This window comes from Capra hircus, chromosome 8 (assembly GCF_001704415.2).
Source record: "Capra hircus breed San Clemente chromosome 8, ASM170441v1, whole genome shotgun sequence".
Taxonomy (NCBI): domain Eukaryota; kingdom Metazoa; phylum Chordata; class Mammalia; order Artiodactyla; family Bovidae; genus Capra; species Capra hircus.
In genome coordinates, this window is record NC_030815.1 from 36,353,051 (window position 1) to 36,373,159 (window position 20,109).

General features: G+C 38.0%; 1 protein-coding gene across 34 annotated transcripts in view; it reads left to right on the forward strand.

The window, feature by feature from the left end:
* The window catches only part of PTPRD (protein tyrosine phosphatase, receptor type D), a 573,002-nt gene that overhangs the window by 492,928 nt on the left and 59,965 nt on the right, over positions 1-20,109 (forward strand). For all 34 annotated transcript variants that reach the window (XM_018051970.1, XM_018051972.1, XM_018051971.1 and 31 more), the window contains one exon: positions 13,686-13,861. In XM_018051970.1, coding sequence (XP_017907459.1) covers positions 13,686-13,861 — 176 coding nt within the window. The remainder of the gene's footprint in view (positions 1-13,685; positions 13,862-20,109) is intronic.

The window sequence follows — 20,109 nt, forward strand, 5'->3', positions numbered from 1 at the left end:
GCTTCAGACCCAGTCCTTTTCTAGAACAGTACAACTGAAATATTTTCACCTATAGTTTGTTCAAGTATCTTTCCCTGTTTTCTGCTTCCAAAATCTATGATGGCCACCACTTTATCTCATAACCCTGACCAAGTCCTACCTGCCTCCCTAGTATCCAAATTTAATCTGAAAATGAGTCTCTGCTTAAAGACTTTCCAAGTCAGCACCAAAGGCAACAGCACGTTCAATTTGAGTTTTAGAACAAGAACTAGTATATCTTTCAGCATTTGAGTAAGTCCATACCTCAGTCCCCTTTTCTCAAAATGGTATTATGTGACATAGATATAGTTTGTAAAATTCTCACAATTGATTTTACTTTTGATGTTAGAAAATGTTCTAACAAAACAAAATAATAAATAATAAATCTTTTGTGGAAGTTAAAGATACTAGTTGTTCAGGGGTTAACCTGTTTTCATACTGAAAAAAAAGATCACTTTCATCGAAGTTTCACCAATGCTAGTTCAAGCAGGATAGCGTCACATTAGTAGCTGCCTCTTTTGAGGTCCTGGTTAGAAACTGTGAATGGTATATGTGGATGATTACCATGTAGGGCTTACACTTTACTTCCCATTTTAAAATGTGAAAAACAACAGCAGCAATTTCTTGTCTCATGTCTCCTAAATTTTCTTTATGGTAAATAGAAACTAAACCAAGTCACACATAGAGGAGAAAAATCTTTTTTGTCATCAGTGAAGCAAGGTAAATGATAAAAATAAAATAAATGAATAGAAACAGAGAACCCATTTGGCATGATCTTGGCTGGAGAACTTGTCAAGCTCCCTTTGTTGCCCTGAAGCATTGTTTCGAACCACTCAGAATTAGGTCACTCAATACTACCACTTCCCTATGCTTTTTTTGTCTGCTATGTCATTATTTTCCTTAACCTGTTATTTTCCACCATCATAACAGTAAAGTACGTCAAAGGACAAAGAATATTCCTCCTTGTACCTTTATTATAATAGTTGGAAACTATGTACATTTCATTCCCATGCTATTTTTACAGTATAAGATCCAAAGCACTCGAATCAGACTAAAATGTGCCTTTTTGTAGTTTTGTGTCCACAAATACACCGTAAATCTAGAGCTGACCTAGAAACCAAAAGTTTTTTCAATTTTAAGTGTTACGCAAAAGGTTAGAAGCATTTAATTGAAGTTTATGGGCTATACAGAGAGCTTAATCTAGATTACAAGCATGAACAGAGTTTTATCTTAGACTAAGCCCTAGCCAGCAGATATTTAAGGGGAAAAGCAATCATCCTATGTCTTAAGCACAGAAAAAATGCCAGCATCTGGAACCACAGAAGCAGTAACTGAGGCTTCTCCTGTAAAGGGATCTTTGATAGCTCACAGCCTGAGTTTTAGACTATATTAAAATGCTATGTGACTTCACGTACAATTTATAAAATTTAATGTGCTTGTTTTGGGTTCCACCCATGGTGATAACTTACATGACTGTGGTTGAGTGTTTTATATGGGACCCATTTGTTGTTCTTCTCTCAGTGTTTCTGATCACTGTCTTTGTATTACTTTGCAGAGCGATCTGATGACATTAAAGAAAAAACTGGGAGTTGTCACAGTGACTTGTATTGTCTTTATCTTGGTTTAATAAAGCAAAACTTTTAACATTCTTCCATTGAGAGATGACAAGGGAAAAACTTAAAAGAATAAGGAATTGTGTATGGGCACTGATGTGCTTACTGAACTCCTTGAAAATACTGACATTTCATGATGTATATTTCCAAATTACAATTATGTGTGCTGGGAAAAATGCAAAATAAATTTAAGAGAGTCCTAATTACAAAATGCTCACAATTATTGAATTAGATGGTAAGCAGTATGAAAACACAATTGAATTTCTGACCAGTGCAGTTCCTCTTGGCATCCCAACATGTTTCGGCAGTACTTAAGAGAAAATAATAATTCCTGAAAGAGAGATGTGATAGGACTTACTTCAATGACTTAAAATATTGTCAAAAAAGACTAAATGGAAATTAATATTTATATGTGCATAATGTAATATATAATAATATGCTTAATCTTATAGACTCCAAACTTGTCTAGAAAGTACAATTTCCTTAAAGTAGGAAAAGAGAAAGGGACCAAACCAAAATGTAAAGAGCGAGGAAATCTGGTTTGAGTCACAACTCTTTCACTAACTCGTTATGTCACCTTGACCTCTCTGAGCATCAGTTTTCACAGTGCTAATGTCTTTCACTTTTGAGTTCTCTAAGAGTTAGCTCTATGTAGTTTTCACATCAACTATCTTATTTACCATACTCATAACCGTCTGATGCAGCAACAGTATAAATATTTTATTGGTATAGATAGGTATCCATGTTTAGAGATGAGAAAACTGAAGCTCAAACAGAGAATCAGCCCTGAGTCTCAGTGCAAAAGATGAACAACTAATACAGCTTACATTTGAATTGAATTCTTCTGATTCCTCGATCAAGGCTTCCGTAGGCCCACATCACTCACCCTGCTTTCCTGCTGATACAGGATGTGACTTAACTAAGTAACTTAGCATGGATGCGAACACCCGGCCTTGCCTTTCTGACTAAAATAGTCCATTTTATCATCTCGTATTAACACAAAGTTCACATTTTAGTATTTCTTTTCCCTTTTTATGGTCTAACTTTCCTGAGGCTATAACATAAAATAGGGAATCATCAGTGACCTGGATGCATCAGACTCCTACAGCTGCAGAATGTTACATCTGTCCCTAACGGGTAATCTTCTTAGCTCAAATATCTTCTTATGTATCTTAAACTTCTTGTAAGTTCAGGAGTATCAATTAGAGGCAGATTATTTATTGTAATGCCTTGTATGTAACTATCAATCACAGTCCAGAATAAAAAGGTTTTTTTTTTTCCTAAACTATGATTCTTCACTGCTGCCAGTACTACATTTCTATTAGTAGGATTATAATTAGCATTTCACTTTAAAGCCATGTTGACATGGAATTTTTTTTTTAAGTCATTGTCCAGGCCTGTGTCAAGAGCAAAATTTAAAATGCTCCTTTTAAATTAAACAACAAAGACAAGACATTATGGTAGACATGACTGTCTTGATATTTACCATCTTTTGGGCATCATGTTAGATTTTATATATAGTGTATAAAATCATGTATAGATTTTATTGATAGTGTAGAACAACCTCAAAAGCTAGTCATTATCATACAAAATTAAGAGATGAGGAAACTGTTAAACTTTTTCAAGTCAAGTAACTTTCTTATAGGCATTAGCTAGTAACTGGCAGAGCCAAAATTGTCACATATGAGTCGACTGGAGACTCAAGATGGCTATTCTCTCCAAAAGGCAACTTGGGACTATAGCCACTTTTGATCATGATAATGGAGCCTATACATGTCAGCCTAACTCAAAAACTGTCCTTTGACTGGGAAAACTGTCTAGGAATTTTGAAATATGTATTTTGAAACACTTATGGTAGAAATCTTGGAGCCAGAGTTCTTCAGTTGTGTTCTTAGACTTAAGCTAAAGTGAATTTTTCCAAAGAATAAGCAACTTATAAAAGGCTTTCAGGTGGATTTTTTGTTTGTTTAATATTACTATATTTTTGGAGGTATCTTAAGAAGAAAGAGAAATAAGACTGAAGACTGGAAACTAAATCCCAGTTTTAGCAGCTATGTGACCTTGGGCATGTCATTTACTTCAGTTAACCTTTTGAGGGGAGCTGATTCCTTCTTAAAATGTGATGAACATTTCAAATTCCACTTGCAAACAAAAGGCACCTACACACATCTGTATACTAATTTCATAGAGATCATGGACACACAGTCTCTTTGCAAGTGTATTCTTCAATTTAGGGAGCGCTTAGTGTCTATCGTCTGGTTCTACCTAAAATGAGAACGTATACGATTGTCCCTGCTCTTCCGAAAAATTATGAAGGTTGATTCTAAATCCAAAGATCATAGATAAGTATTAAATCTTGGACATTAAGAAATTATTAGCTCTTTTGAGTGGGGAGGGGAGCACATTTAATCCAGAGGGTTTACCCAAATAGAATTATTGGCTTGTATGTGTCTCTCCTACAAAACCAGGTTTAAATGGTTTTATCTGAGTTAGAAATGCCAAAGAATAAAGCACTTCATGCCATACTCATTTTTAACACTAGTGTTTGTAATCTGATAAAAGCAGCTTAGTAAAATATGGGTTTATTTTTTCCTTGTTTTGGGGAAATATATTTAGTTTCAAACCATTCATTCATCATTATTCACTTCATCTCTGTAATGGGTACCTTCCTACAAGGGCCTGTGTGTATTTCTCAAGAACTTCTTTCCTATTAAAGTATCCCAGGCACTTTTTGCTTCTGAAAAACTTGTTTGGATAAGTTACCATGCCTTGGTTTCCTCATTTGTGCAATAGAATTACTAATAATAATGCCTGCCTCCTAGAATTATTAGGAGAATTAATGAATTAATGCATATAAAGCCTTTCGATGAGTGTTTGGCAAAAAGAAAATGCCTAGTAAATACTGGGAAATATCATTACTGTTGTGAATTTTATTACTACTATCGATAGATCCTTTTATCCACAGATGGAATATCTTTTGTTTATGATCTATGGAAAAATTAATACTATCCAAATGAAAAAGCTGCATATATTTGCAGCACTCTGTGAAGCAAAAGAAAACATTGGTGCTTGATAAATGAAAACCAGATCTATAATAGCATTACAGATTTCAACAAGGGGAAGAATGTGTTCTTTTAAATGGAAATCCAAAATATATTATCTGCTGTTTGATTTGCATGATAGGGACAAGTCAAAAAAAAATTCCAACTGTAAAGAAAATAGATGATGTTACAACAACTTGATTATTTGTGAGATGGGCAGTTTAGCACCTTTAAAATGAGAGAACAGCTCTCAGAATCACTGCTCCTACGATAAATCTAAATTTAAAAAGTAAAAGAGAAGAAATTACTGATACTCCCCTGTACTGTTGATTGCCGTTTGCCACCACACTTGTGCTCTACATTTAAGCCCTATCTCAGCCTCCTCTGTACAGTGTTAAATGGCAAATGTCTACTGATTCATTCAAACAGCTGTCAGCACATGGTAACGTTCTCCAGTTACATATCTTACCCATGCTGGGGTTACCCTTTTTTTTTTTCTACAGGCCATATCTAGTAACCGTATATATTTTCAATAAGTAAAAACAACTAAAAACACAAGAAAATCAATAGCTGCAATCTATCCAAAATTTTCTAATAAATGTTTAATTATACTGACTATAAATGTTCCATATGAAGTACCTACATTAAAGAATTAAAATCATTTTCCTCAGTCAAGAATTCCTTTAATAGCTGTCATGTGATATTTCCCACATCAACTCAATTAATATGATTCCTTTTCCTCTCTCCTGGTTCATTGTCTCTCTCTCTTCCTCACTCCTCTCCTCCCATACCCCAGACACTAATGACTAATCTGTGGGCACCTGGGTTTGTTTTATTTTGCTCTTGAGATTCTGCTTACACCACTGAAGGAAGTTGGTTAGAAACTATGCCTCATCTTAAAACACACACACTCACACACAAAAACATGTCTAGTCTCACCCCATATTGGTTGAGTTCATTTTTCTCACATTGTTTAGAACATCAATCACTGAGTTAGCTCCATTTCTTTAACATTTTCAGTCTTTCTGTTTTCAAGTTAATTATTTACAAGCATGACAAAATTTAATCCTTTTATTGCAGAGTGATCCTTTTTTTTAATAAATAAAGACATCTTTCTTTTTGAGGAACAGTGCACAGTCAAATTTTTATAGCTTAATTTATCTTAAATTGAAAGCTAGATGGGATTTAACCTCTGGAAACTTGGAACAATTTCACAAGGTGCTTGCAGCCTTCGTAAAGACTAATTAGAGCTATTTAAATGGCATCTCTCTTCTTTGAGCAGCAGAGCAAGTGTGTGGGGATCTGTTATTCCCAGCACCTACCTCAGCCTGCCCCTGTGGTGCTTCTTACCTAGAAAGGAGAAAAAACATTTTTAAGGCATGGTCGGTTGTGTTGGTTTTTTCCTTTACTTTTGGTCCCAGGAAGCTAATCGAAGAGTAAATCAGAAAGCTCTGAGTTTATTTTTATCTCCATTGTCTTTGCTCAGTTATTGGGATTTTCTTTTCATTTGTATGGTACATCTATGCAGGTTGTGCTAATGAAGCTACACTCCATTACTCTAACGCTGCAGAGAGACCTATGTCATCTGTGGTATGGCTCTGTTTTTAGAATATAGGCACAGGTTGTACATGACTGGAAGGTTAAAAAATGACTATTTTTGTCCGCTCCATTATTTTTTTTAACATAAGAATAGGGAAGAGGCCTTCCAGATTTGCAGTTTCTTTTTGTCACTATAGTATTCAGAAATGAGTAGGTTTATTTCGTTTTTGTTGATCACATCGATCATAAGAATAGCCAGTATCCAATGTGTATTTTAGACGTTTCAAATTAATTGACTCATTTGAAACTCTCACAGGGGTGTTGGGTAAGGATGTTATGATAGTTCTGCTCATATATAAGGATGTAGATGAGGAGACGGGCACTTTGAGTGTCGTACAGACAGAACCCCTGCTGATACTCTGCATTTGATTTTAACTACTTCATTGTGAAATAAAACCCTACAATAATTGTAGCTCACTTGGTAAAGAATCCACCTGCAATGCAGGAGACCCCAGTTTGATTCCTGGGTCGGGAAGATCCCCTGCAGAAGGGAAAGGCTAGCCACTCCAGTATTCTGGCCTGGAGAATTTCATGGACTGTATAGTCCTTGGGGTCTCAAAGAGTTGAACACGACTGAGCAACTTTCATATATGTATATGTGTATTAATATAAGCTAAGTTGACCAAAACTCTGTGACTTAGCTGAACAGGCATACTGCAGTGGCCCAAACGCTGCTTTATTTCAGGGCAAAGTGTCCCCTAACTAGAAATGAGTCCCTTCCACCACAATGCTGAGAAGTCCCCAATACGCGTCTAATCTTGGAATCCTTCTCTGTAGGCACTCTCATGACCCAGCCTCCTCAGCAGTGCCAAGGTATAGAAAACCAAAGAAAGGAGAACACACTGGGAGAGTGAAGGCTGGGTTCACAGGCTCTCTGAAAGTATCCATTCCTCCATAACTCAACAGTGGTGACGAGCTGCAGTACCCACATAAAGGCACACTTCTAAAAAGAATCGCCCTGCATTTGGTAGAAACACGGAGGGTCATTGGCCAAACTGCAGTCATATCCAGGGAGACTTCTGCAGATATTACCCTGTGCCTTTGCAAGAAGCATTTGTTTTTTCTGGCATGTTGCAAAAAGAAGCCTTCGTTTTGCTAGTTCTGATGCAGCTGTGAGTGGCTGCCATGGTGCAAGTTGAAGGAGAAGGAAGGCCTGCGTCCCTTGAAATTAAATAAATTTACTAGTAAAGTATTATTTGATTTAGTTTATCTATTTTCTGTTCTATGGTTTTGCCGGTGTCAGCAAACAAAGTAAACATTTTTTTGTGGGTTTTTTTTTTTTTTTTTTTTTTTTTCTGAATTGTGGGTTGTAAAAATTACAGTCTAGATCTTACCTGGCAATTCATTGTTGTTACACAGTTTTTCTTTACTATGTGTGTATTGAAGTGGAGCAGGAGACGTTACTGATTAAATGAAAGGTAGCTTTTGTGCTCTAGTGGGTCTTGAGTACTTCTGTCTTACAACAGGGAATAAACTGCTTTACCAAAAAAAAAAAAATTATTTGACACAAACTTCACAAAGGATTTGTAGAAGTGAAAGGAAGTGAAAGTACTAGAGCTTTGATGCCACACTCTGAGCTGGAGCAGAGCCAGCCAATGAGCTAAAGTTCTGGTGCCCGCTCTGGGTGGCTGCAGTAGTTTGTCCTCTAGAGCCGTGAGTGGGGTTCCCCACCTTGCCTCTGTCTCTGCCTCTTCCTCATTCTTACCTCCACAAGTCAAGAAAAGCTGCTTTTCCTGAATAGACCATGTGCTAGCCTAGTCCTACCACCTCCTCATGCTTTTGAATCTGTTTATTTTTCACCCGACAGGGTTCTAGTCAAGATTTAAAGTATAAATCACACCTATAAATCTCATCACAGCTCATCAGAGGTAGAAGAAATAGGAACCAACTTGAACGATCATCAGAATGCATTCCTACCTAATCTGACAGCCACTGAAGGCTCTATATAGCTTAAAATCACTTTACAGAGATTTCTGAATCCAAGAAGAACACCACAGAGACACAGTCTTATTTTAGAACTTAAAGGGACTTGAGGAAATCAATTTGTCCAGCACACCTTGTTTAGCAGATAAGCAGTCAGAGGTCTGGACAAGTTGAACCACCCTCCAGATGTCAAAGAGCAACTTCCCAGCAGCCCTAACCCAGAGTTTCAGTTTCCTGGTCAATGTCTCTGAAGTCTTAGCATGTTCTTAGTATTGTTTCATGAATCACAACTTTTACGATACAAAAGTACACACTTGGCCTGTATGATTACTTACTTTCACATTAATAAAATGATTTATGTGCTATTTTGGGTCCTGCTTTTTCACTGAAGAGCATAAGGCCTTATTATTAACATTTTATAATTATAAACACCTCTCAACAAGAGAAATCTTCATCTACTGACCTGAAAAATCGAGTGCAAAGCAAGTTGTTTATTTATTTATTTATTTATTTCTATAATGAGACCCACATGACCCAATTATTTCTCATCAAATTAAAAAGGGAAAAAAAGAAAAAGTATTTTAACCCAGTCAGGACAAAACAGCTCAGATAGTATGTTCTTTGACATTTCAACATGCTTTCCAGGTTTTAAAGCCTTTCTCAGTATGAGTTAATTATTCATCAGGAATATTCTTTCAAACCAAATAGCTTCATCTTTCCAAGAATTCCTCTCCATTTGTTAATATTCAAATAATATGGGAGAAAATCATTATAAAGCTCTAAAGTGTCAATCCCATGCTTAAATGAAGAAAAATAGCATTTCCTCTGCATGTTGAACTCAAAAGTTCTCAGAGTTTTTCAGACAGAAAAAGCAAGGGAGCCCAAATTTCACACCCAGGCTTATTTTTCCACCAACAGTGTAACTAGCAATTCCTAGTAAATAAAATGAGAGCCTAAACCTGACCCAAGCATGTTTGAATCACAATATCTCTTAAAGGCTTGAGTTGTATAGCTCCAAGGTAAGTTTGTCCAAAACACAAAGACCCAGTAGAAAACATGTATGTAGTATTTTTAAGTACCACAAAAAATAAGTCCATTAACTGATGAAACAGACTAGAAGATAGGAATGTGGAATATAGTGGGGTAAAATATGAAGACAAGATCTAGCCTGTTTTCTCACTTATTAGATGATTAGATTAGAATGATAACTGTTATTGGTATTGGAATTGCATACGTGACTATTATTAATTGGAGAATACACATGAAACAATACATAGGAGATCAGGACTTCCGTGGTCGTCCAGTGGTTAGGAGTCTGCCTGCCAATGCGGAGGACACAGGTTCGAACCCTTGTCCTCCCGCGGGGACAACTAAGCCCACGTGCCACAACTTCTAAGCCCACACTTCGGAGCCCTCAGGCTGCAGCTCCTGAACCCATGCACCATAAACACTGAAGCCTGCATGCCCCAGAGCCTGTGCTCCACAACAAGAGAAGCCACGGCAGTGAGAAGCTGCTGCTGCTGCTAAGTCACTTCAGTCGTGTCCGACTCTGTGCGACCCCATAGACGGCAGCCCACCAGGCTCCCCCATCCCTGGGATTCTCCAGGCAAGAACACTCGGGTGGGTTGCCATTTCCTTCTCCAATGCGTGAAAGTGAAGTTGCTCAGTCGTGTCCAACTTAGCGACCCCATGGACTGCAGCCTACTAGGCTCCTCCATCCATGGGATTTTCCAGGCAAGAGTACTGGAGTAGGGTGCCATTGCCTTAGCTGGCACACCTCAAAGAAGAGTAGCCCCCGTCACTGCAACTAGAGAAAGCCTGTGTGCAGCAATGAAGACCCATCACAGCCATAAATAAATATTTTTAAATGAAAAAAAATGCATAGAAAATCATGAAAACTTACTTTTAGAAATGTAGTAAAGCCATGGATGCCTAGGAAAGGACAAGGTCTAGTTCTAAGCTGTTTTTCTTGGACAGTGACCTTAGGACCAATTGTGCCTACAGGACCTAGGACCAAGAGAGTGCCTACAGCAGGACCAATCCTAAGATTCCACTTATGATGAGTTTCAGACATCTTTTTTTCAAGTTCTTGCTAATTTAATAACTCTTCCCTCTCAAAAGAAAAAAAAAAAAAAAGGCACCATTACCATAGTTTTGGACAAATCTTCACAAATCCAAGAAATAAAAGCAATCAGCTGATTGACAGTAATTCTGTATTGTTTCAGTTCTGCATTTTAAGTTAGATTTCTACTTACCATAGCCCCAGAATTCAGTTAATTCTTACACACTTCTCATGAATTAGTAGTGCACACTGATTTGCACTGCATTAGAGGAAAGTCAATATAGTATGTTTTTTTTTCATTGGAGTTGGCTGAAAAATCATTCTAAATATGTCAGATTGAAAATGGAGGTCTTGTCTACTCAAAACACACTATTCTTTAACCTTAGCTTTCAATCTGAGGTTAATGTTTTTTTTAGAAGTACAAGCCACCATTATTTCTCAGATCTTTTCTCATTCATCTTTCTGCACAGCTTATTATGTTGGGTTGTATGAATATAAGACACACTTGGTCTTAGAGCTGCTAGAGAACAACAGTAGTCTCTCACTACTCCACACTGCAAAGAACACGTGCTAGAACTTACTGGAAGTGTCTTTTTGTCAGAACGTGTAAAGCAATTTGCCAAGAGACTTTTATTCTAGGTATTACCTACTTACAGACAAGTGTCAAATTATATAAAGAGGATCCTCACATTATTTTCAAGATATAAATATTACCCTAACAGTTAGCTCTCCTAGGTGTTGAAGTATTGTTTTCAATTCTCTTCTTTGCACAATATCAAGTCCCAAATTCTTAAAGCATTTGGTAATACAATATGGATTCAATAATAGTTTTCAAGCAGAATTGTTGTATTTTTGTCCCGACTCTTATTCAGTATCAACCTATTCCCCATAAAATATAATAACAACCTATTGTTCAAACTTGAGCAATACATCAAAAAACAATTCATTATGTAATAGCTGATTAAAGTTTATGCAAGAATGCAGGCTAGGTCTGATTCTGCTTCTTTACATGTGTCTCACATTCACCACCTCTGTCCTCAGATGCGTTGTTCAGACACATTTGTTACCCTTGATAAGGAAGAAATGGCACAGTGCCCAGCTGATGTATTTTCTGAGTCATTAAACCAGATTTCTCCATTTTTGAATTTTCTTGGGAAAAAAGTTTTCTGCGTATTGGTAGCTGAATGAGGCCCTTAGCCAGAATCTTTTCTATCATTTCTTTAATGTTACCTGCTAAATTACATTATTTAAAGTGAGCTTTCCCTGTGTTATAAAGTAGACTCATTGTTGGCTCAGAACCAAATCCTGCAGACATGGAGACGTGCATGCTTCCCAGTGACTGCAACCTGAGGACTTTATTTAAACTGTCCTTTGAATCTGCAGTAATGTGGTGTCAGGGAGGAATAGGATCTTTATCAACAAAGGGCTGCCAGAACCCCAACAGCTTCTTGAGTAGCTGTGATAGATGAATAATGTTACAACCAACCGTGCATTTCAGTTTTTGTTCAAAAGGCTTTTCACTGATGCTGCTGGTATTTCATATCCATGTGTTCATCTTGGAACCCAGTAGCCTCCATCTGACTTTCATTACTTTTCTTGAGAGGATCGATTTTACAACTGGAATCAGAAAAGCAGTCAAAGTAATTGCAAGTGGCAATCACTGAAATAAAGTAATCTTAGCTTGGGAACATATGTTCCATTATAAAGAATATATTTTTTTAAATAAATCCAAGACTCATATTTTCCCAAAGTAAAAAGGGATCATGTACAGGTTCTAGTGCTATCTCCTGTATCATGCTAATATCCCAATAAAGTGTTTATTCCTTCAGGAATAGGCAACTCATTACATCTGGAAGAAATCTATACCCTTTCTGATAATGACTATATGAAAATGCTTTATTATACTGGAGATGAAACTCATCTCTCTGTAGTTACATCCTTCAGAACTGAAAGATTTGTGTCTCAACAAAGTAATCCTCAACCTCTCTTGACTCATGGGCAACTCTTATGTCCAACTCCTATTTTTTTTGCCAGGTTTTAATATATATTCCTTTCTCATACGAAATAGCTTTGATTTCCATCATCATTCCGGTCACTCTTCTTCGAAGTTCAGACTTCCCTGTAACCCTTATAAAGGCACTGTGCTGAAGGAAAATTAGACTTTTAATCAGAATATCTGTATTATGTTACAACTTTGCTGCTTATTCAGTGTTGGAACTTGGGCAAATTATTTACTCTTTTTGTCACCAGGGATAGCGAAGGTAAATAAAATATATGTGGTCTAGAGGCAAATAACACAAGCAATATGCAAGTGAACAATTAAATTTATAATTACAATGTTGCCAAGAGAGTTCTGAGGTCCCAGGGTATGAAGAACAGGCCCCATGAGATGGAGGCTCAGTGTTTTCTGATGGGAAGGAGACAGAGAGTGTGTTGTGGGACATGGGATGGCACCAAGCTAGCACAGTAATGTTTTCTAACAAAGCCAGCATGTAGAAGCAGGACAGGGTCTAGAGACTGGAAAGTGAGTAGATGAGTTGACAAGATGAGTTGGAGAAGTACACAGCTTTGTAGCCATTGTTGAGAATTTGGGTTTTATTTAAAGTATAAGGAGAAGCCATTGTTGGGTTTGAAGAAGAGACATTCAGTGTCTGAAATATATTTTTATAAACTGCTCTTATTGAAATAGAGAACAGACTGCAAAGGACAAAAGTAGAAGTGGGACAACCAATTAGGAGGCAGTTGTCATCATCCAAAGAGCGATTTGTGTGATTCAACAACCCGTTGAAGTTTAAGGGAGAAGCAGTACCCTGCAGAGGTTAAGGCACAGATGTAGCAGACTGCCTGCCTATAATTAGACCAGACTCCACCAATTCTGGCACATTTTTGCATCTCTGTGCACCTTAGTTTCCTCCTTTGTGAAAGGAAGATCATGACTAAACTTCTGAGAGTTGTTGTGAGGACTAAATGAGTTTATATATGAATTCCCTGTTAGCTAAATCTGGAAAGAATTTTTTACTGTTAGGACATGTTCCACCCTATACTGCATTTTCAGACTCAGGCATTGTTTTATTTGGTTTTTGTCTGAGAAAGAAGAGAATGAATGTGGAATATGACCAGATAATTGCTTTGCAAGCTGTATTTTGCTGATGCAATGGAGAAGACATGTGAGAGAAAAGGCATTCCATGAACAATCAGTTGTGTTTTCGTTTCTTTGGAGTCTACCTTGTCATGTCACAAAGATTGAACACTTCAGACATTGTATTTCTTTAACGTGATGGTCCCAATAAGAACCATTTTTAATCCTGTTTAAGACCCAAACTTTAATACAGTATGAAACAATAATATAACACTGTCATCAGGCCATGTCCCAGGCTGTTTCCTCTTGTGATATGTTCACATAGTTGCATAACACTCCTTGCTTTACAGGTATCCCAGGAAGTGACTATGTGAATGCCAATTACATAGACGGCTACAGGAAACAAAATGCCTATATCGCAACACAGGGATCTCTACCGGAAACATTCGGGGACTTCTGGAGAATGATATGGGAACAGCGGAGTGCCACAGTTGTTATGATGACAAAACTAGAAGAGCGGTCCAGGGTAAGGATGAGTATCTACCTTCTCCCTCTTAAAATCTTCCCTCAGATAGTTCTGGTCAGAATCTAAGATTTCAAGTTTTGGTTCTTTAAAAGCCACTAAATATGACTATCTGGAGAAGGCAATGGCACCCCACTCCAGTACTCTTGCCTGGAAAATCCCATGGACAGAGGAGCCTGGCAGGCTGCAGTCCATGGAGTCGCTAAGAGTTGGACCTGACTGAGCGACTTCACGTTCACTTTTCACTTTCATGAGTTGGAGAAGGAAACAGCAACCTGCTCCAGTGTTCTTGCCTGGAGAATCCCAGGGATGGGGGAGCCTGGCGGGCTGCCGTCTATGGGGTCGCACAGAGTCGGACATGACTGAAGCGACTCAGCAGCAAATATGACTACCAACAGCTTAGACTAAGTCATGCTTTAACATTCTTTTGTATCTTTCAAAAAGGAAATTATCCATGATGTGTATGATCACTAAAAGGAAAAAGAAATAGCACTCAAAGAAGTAGGCAACTTGGCTAGATAAATAAATATCGACTTGGATATCTTTTTAAAATTCACATTTAATAGCAATGCACAGACTTTGGGGGAAAACCCCAATAATATGTACTTCCTGACATTTTCAACTTTTTCTTTCTCATCATCTGCAGTGAAAATCTAAAATTCTGTGAAAGAGGGTCCTTTCAAAAATTATTCAGATTATCATAAATTAAGTCAGGGCAGCCAGAAAAATGATGTGGGTTAATACATAGCTGAGAAAACATGTAAATGTAGAGGGCATTTTGCTAGTTTAGCCTTCTCCAAAATGAATAGGTTTTAATAACAGAGTCACTGCTTAGTAAGGTCTAAGAAAGGAATTTTATTCATCATATGGATCCAGTATTATGAAGCATGGCATATTGGTTAAATGCTCTTGATTTGCAAAACTAGAACATAATGGGTAAGCAGTATCCACATTCCCAAGTGTACATGCAAATATTGTAGCCATTTGATGAAAATCAGTCTGTAACCTTGAGAATTTAAGGAACAAGTCTGACAAATCACTGAAGACAGCATATACTCTCCCTGAAGTGTGGGGCATTCGGGGCAGAGTTTGAAACTAACAGTGAGAGGGCTCTTTTACTGGGGTCACAGTATTCTCAAAAAGGATATTTAAAAGGAAGTCAAAGCCTGAGTCCTCATTTGTTGTGTGACAGCCAGGTTTTAAACATTCTTCTAAGCTCAATACATGGCAGTTTATCTTAGCCCCAGTGTGTCTATGAGAGAGGACTTGAAAACTGCCCAGGAGGTCCCTAAGGAAACAGCTCAGACTTCGGAGAAAATAAAAAGTCCCAGCTGTTACTTTAAAGCTGGGAAATCAATAAACATGGAACACAACTGGTTTAGCAAAGCTAAAAAGCAATCAGATCTTTTCAAATGTGAATTCTACAAAAATATTGTCTGAAATGAATTTAGATTAAAAAAAACTTGTATGACTGTGAAAACATATATGTGTTACACATTACATTCAAATACCATTTGAAAGATGTAAATAGATCTTTTATTGACTCATACTCAGGGTAAACTCTATATAACCCCTATATATAACCAGCCCTTTCCTTAAAGCAACTCCTATCCAAATGATTCTTGGATACAGTTGTTAATAATTTTAACAATGTCTAACATATATTGGGTACATTGATATTTTACAACAATCCATGAGATAAACACTACTATGATTTCCACTTTATATATGAGTAAACTGAGGCCAGGACATTCCAGGAGGTCACCCAAGCTCTTTCAGTTACCAAGATCAGAATGAAGAATTGAAAACAGACAGTCTGTCTCTACAACACATGTGCTTACCCACGAGGCCATACTGCCTGTTAGCACATCTGTGAAGCAGAGGCAGCTGAACTATTATGTTACAGTATGCATGTAAATCCAACCTACCCAGACTGCTCTGCCTAGAGATACTGGCTGGTAACAAGCAGTCATTTGCAAAAGCTGTTTTCAGTAAAACACACATTTTTATCTTGACACTGCAGGCTTTCATTAAGCCATGCACAGAAACTTGTTTTGAAATAACCAAATGAAATTCTACCCCTTTTCTCCCTAATTGCTTCTAATAATAAAGTTAGTTCTAACTGGCCCCACTGCCAGTGCAACATGTGATGGTAATGAACAGTTCTTGGTGGAAGGCATTGTGACTTAAATACCCACAGTTTATCTTTCTGTTGCAGGCTACCTTTTTTTCTCCCACCTCAGACAGAGAAACTTATTTGAAAGTTACTAAATGAACTCTGTTTATTCCCTTCATTAATTACTCTTTGCTCTTGCAAGTTAGCACTCTCCTTTGTTAAATGACCTGAGGAGGCCGAATAAAGTGCTGCCTTGTGCTTTTTATTCTGTGATGGTTGTCTGTACCCAAACTTATGACACATAAGCCAATATTGAGAGATCTCAATCATCATCAACCCTGGCTATACAAATGATACTCTGATCCCCAAAGCCTTTGTTCCTCAGTCTAGAACACTTGAAAATAAATGAACAAATGCCCTGGAGAGATCTAACAAAGCACTGAACCCCCAAATTATCTCACCTGCTCTTCATCTTCCTCCCTCACATCCTCCCACCTCAATTTCCCCTGTACACTTGCTCTTTCCCCTAAAGTCCCAGGAAGCAAGGGGAAAGCATTCCTGGATTTTCAAAACAAGAACACAGGTTAAATTTTGCTATACAAACAGTGTTTTAAACAGTGGTTAGTTGTTGCTGAAATATATAGCTCCATACTTGGGGAACTTTTAGGGTTATGTGGGCTGACCTGCAACTCACTAAATTCTCAGTTCCCAGCAGCCAACTTCAAAGCAGTCATATTATCTACTTGGCTTTATTTAGAAACTGCTGTAGTCTCTCTCATAAAGGTCCAGGCAGTTTAAACAAATCACTTCTCCAAGGGCTAAAGCTTAAAATTTGATTATTTTGATGAAGGCTTGCTTGGGTTCTTAAAATAAAATTCATCCCCTTGGCTTATTAAAAACAAGGCATGTGTATGTGTGTAAACACTTCTGTGCATTACAAGTAATCAGGAATACCTATTAACTGAAGTGGGAAAGAGAAAACAATAGGAAGAAAAGATTGCATGATACTGCCCAGAATTGCTGGGGACCCCACCATCAGAGGAATCTACCTGACAGAGTTCCAAGCAGGGATGCCTTGCAGTCACATGTCTGGGTTTAGAGCCCAACTTTAGTGCACACTAGCTATGTGACATTAAGCGAGCTGCTGGACACCTCAAAGTCTTTCTGGATTACATGGAAACGTTAATATGGATATCACCTTAGATAAAGAATGTGACAAGGTGTCTCAGTGAGTCTACACTGTTATTTTTTGGTTGAAATAGAGAAGTTAGAGGCCTTACCATTATAGCTTTAGTTTCTCCTAAAGCTGGCTTCCAAATAAATCAAGTTTTGTTCCCAAATGAAATGAGTCTGTTTCTCTGTGGTTGTTGGCGAACCCTAACCAAACATAAGAGTCACTCCACGTAGTCAGTTTTGCCCCCTGTTCCCAGCCCAGGGTTGCATAGCCATGCATCCTAGTCAACAGGAGAGTGTAGCTCAGAACATGGGGTCCCTTTGCGTTTGCCTTTGACAGAATCTCCAGAATGGAGACCCTGACACAGGAAGTGTGTTAATCTGCCTGTAAAATGTCTACTATAGAACATTCTGGCTGCTACTTTCACTTATCTTGAAGCAATACAATGTGAAAATAGTATTATTATGAACATGAGTTACATGTAGTAATAATTACCACTAAATATAGTTTTGATACCACATTTCCTTTTGGTTCAGCTTTCCATTCTCCTTCCCTTTCTTATTTATTTATGACAATAGGGAATTCTCTTCTCAGAACCAACCTCCTTTGTTTTCTAGCGCTCTTCTGTGCCAAGGCTCACTCCCAACTTCTCTCTGTGGCTGACACAGCAGCAGGGCTTGTAACCCTTGCTGAATTAGAATAGTTCACTCAAGAAAAAAGTTACTCTCGCATGTGCTAGACATTTCCCTGATCTTTTGTTAGAGAATTGACCATTATTCGCACTTGGAAGACTGACAAAGGCTTACAAGTGTAAGGTAGGGCTTAGGGCTTACGGCGGCCATTTGAAAACTTCAGTTCTTTGATTTTTCAAATGCCATCAGTCTCCCTTAAATGTGGCCTTGCAAGAATCCCAGACTTAACTCTGGAGACTGTTTGCACAGTGCACATTCATATATCAAGCCTGAGGAGAAAATGTGTAAGTTGAATATTTTCTATGAGTTTCATTAGGATATATTAAATATATATATATATACATATATATATATAATGCTAAAAACTAGAGATTTTGAAGTTGAAGTTTGATTGCCGCCTGAAAATGCACAAATAAATTTAAAGACTTGTATACTGTGTGACATGAGATATGGTTAGTGGGTTTTATTCCACGGTTTCCATCTTTTTTTGCCAAATCGTCTCAAGTTCTGCGTAGTTCACTGATTCTGCAGCAACTTATTCCTGTGCCCCAGAATGTGGTCTTTAATTGTTTCCATGTTTCATAACATGCCAATAAGCACATGAATTGGTCTGGGTAACCACATGGAGGGAAGAAAGAGTTCGGAAAAAATGAAGCGCTGGTAGAGTAAAATGTATACAGCTGGGATTTCCACTACAAGGGTGTTATTTGTGGGCAACTGGGATGCATGGCTGGCACGCCTAGGCTGAAGAATGGGGGTCTCCAAGGGAGGACTCGCAAAGACCATTCCTGGCCCAGGAAGCTCTATTATTTGATGGGTGATTGTTCACTTTGTTCCCCCTTTATCTCTCTGCTTTGAGGTACAGAAGGGAACGTGTAGGCCTATCGCTGACAAATTCTTGAGCAAACTTGATTAGTGTTAGAAGTGAGGTTAAGGGGCTTTTGTCTTTCACTTGTCTGCCCAGCCTGCCTTCAGTCAGTTCCCATAGTTGACACTTACTGTTGCTTCACTTCTTGCAAGCTTTATAGTGGGAGTTGATTCACTTAAAGAGTTAGTATTGTAGTGGGACTTAGTGCTATAAATGGCAAGGATGAGAGTAAAATTTTGACACACCCTGACATGGGAAATGATTTGAATTGTCATCATCCAATGTGGGCCACATCTGTTAGTGGTAAAAGCCTAGAATAAGATGTGAAGAAGTCCGTACTCAGTTTCCAAACTCTCTAAATCCCATTTTCTGTTCCCAAATAGATAACAAGGGAACCTGGTTAATGGCATCCATTGCTCGAGCAGATCAAACATTTTGTGCAACACGACTTACTTTATGATAGGCCAGGAATGGGAAAATCCATAATCCAGTAAATTCGGTTGTTAATGGATGGAGGTTAGATGATGTCAAGGCCAAAGGGGTTAGGCTGGCGTTAACTACACTATGCTAATGGTTTAGGGAGTTAAACCTGATGCTTGGCCACTGGAGCACTTCAGACCTAAAGACCACCCACTCTTCCTGTTTCCTCTCCATTCCTGAATGTCATTATAGTAAATTTACCCCCAACAGAGAGTGACAGTGAGATGGAGACATATTTCACTTGCTTCTATAGCTAAGAGGGAAATGCTGGACAAAAAGCAGCAAGAAAGGAGATTCTGATTAAACACTTTCTTGTTTTTCTATAGAACAAAGCTTGAGATACTTTTCAGATTGTGAGGTCCTTTTGGGTTAAAAGTTGGCAGAATCCCTTTGAAGATTATAAATGGCAGTGTTATTGTTTTCATTGTCGTTATCGGTTTTGGAATGCCCAGCCTTGGCTGGTGGCAGACTAATTCCTGGCCCCTCTGGTTTGTCAAGGTTCAGTAAGTTTAATGGAGAGCAAATGCTTTCCAAATGCCAGGTCTGTGTCCTCTTCCAAACAGAACTGGAAGCACCAGAGGCCTTAAACATTTAATTTCTCAAACTGTAACCTGAAGCACTTGCCTATCTAGGGCTACAGCAACTGCTTTTTCCTTAAGCAACTGTTGTGATTGCAGCACAAACGTTGCCTTTGGAGTCTGCATGATGTATGGGATTGTTTTTAAAAAAGCAGTGGATACTTAATGTATATAGGACACTGGCAACAAAAAGAAAGATACTCATGTTGGCAGCCTAAAGGATGTTTGGGTCCTTATCTAGCAAGTTCCACACTCTTGGTTTTCTTTTGTCAACCGTGTCAGATAACAGAGAAAGGATCCCACCAATTTCTTACTGTCTGTTAGCTTCCTGGAATTTCTCCCT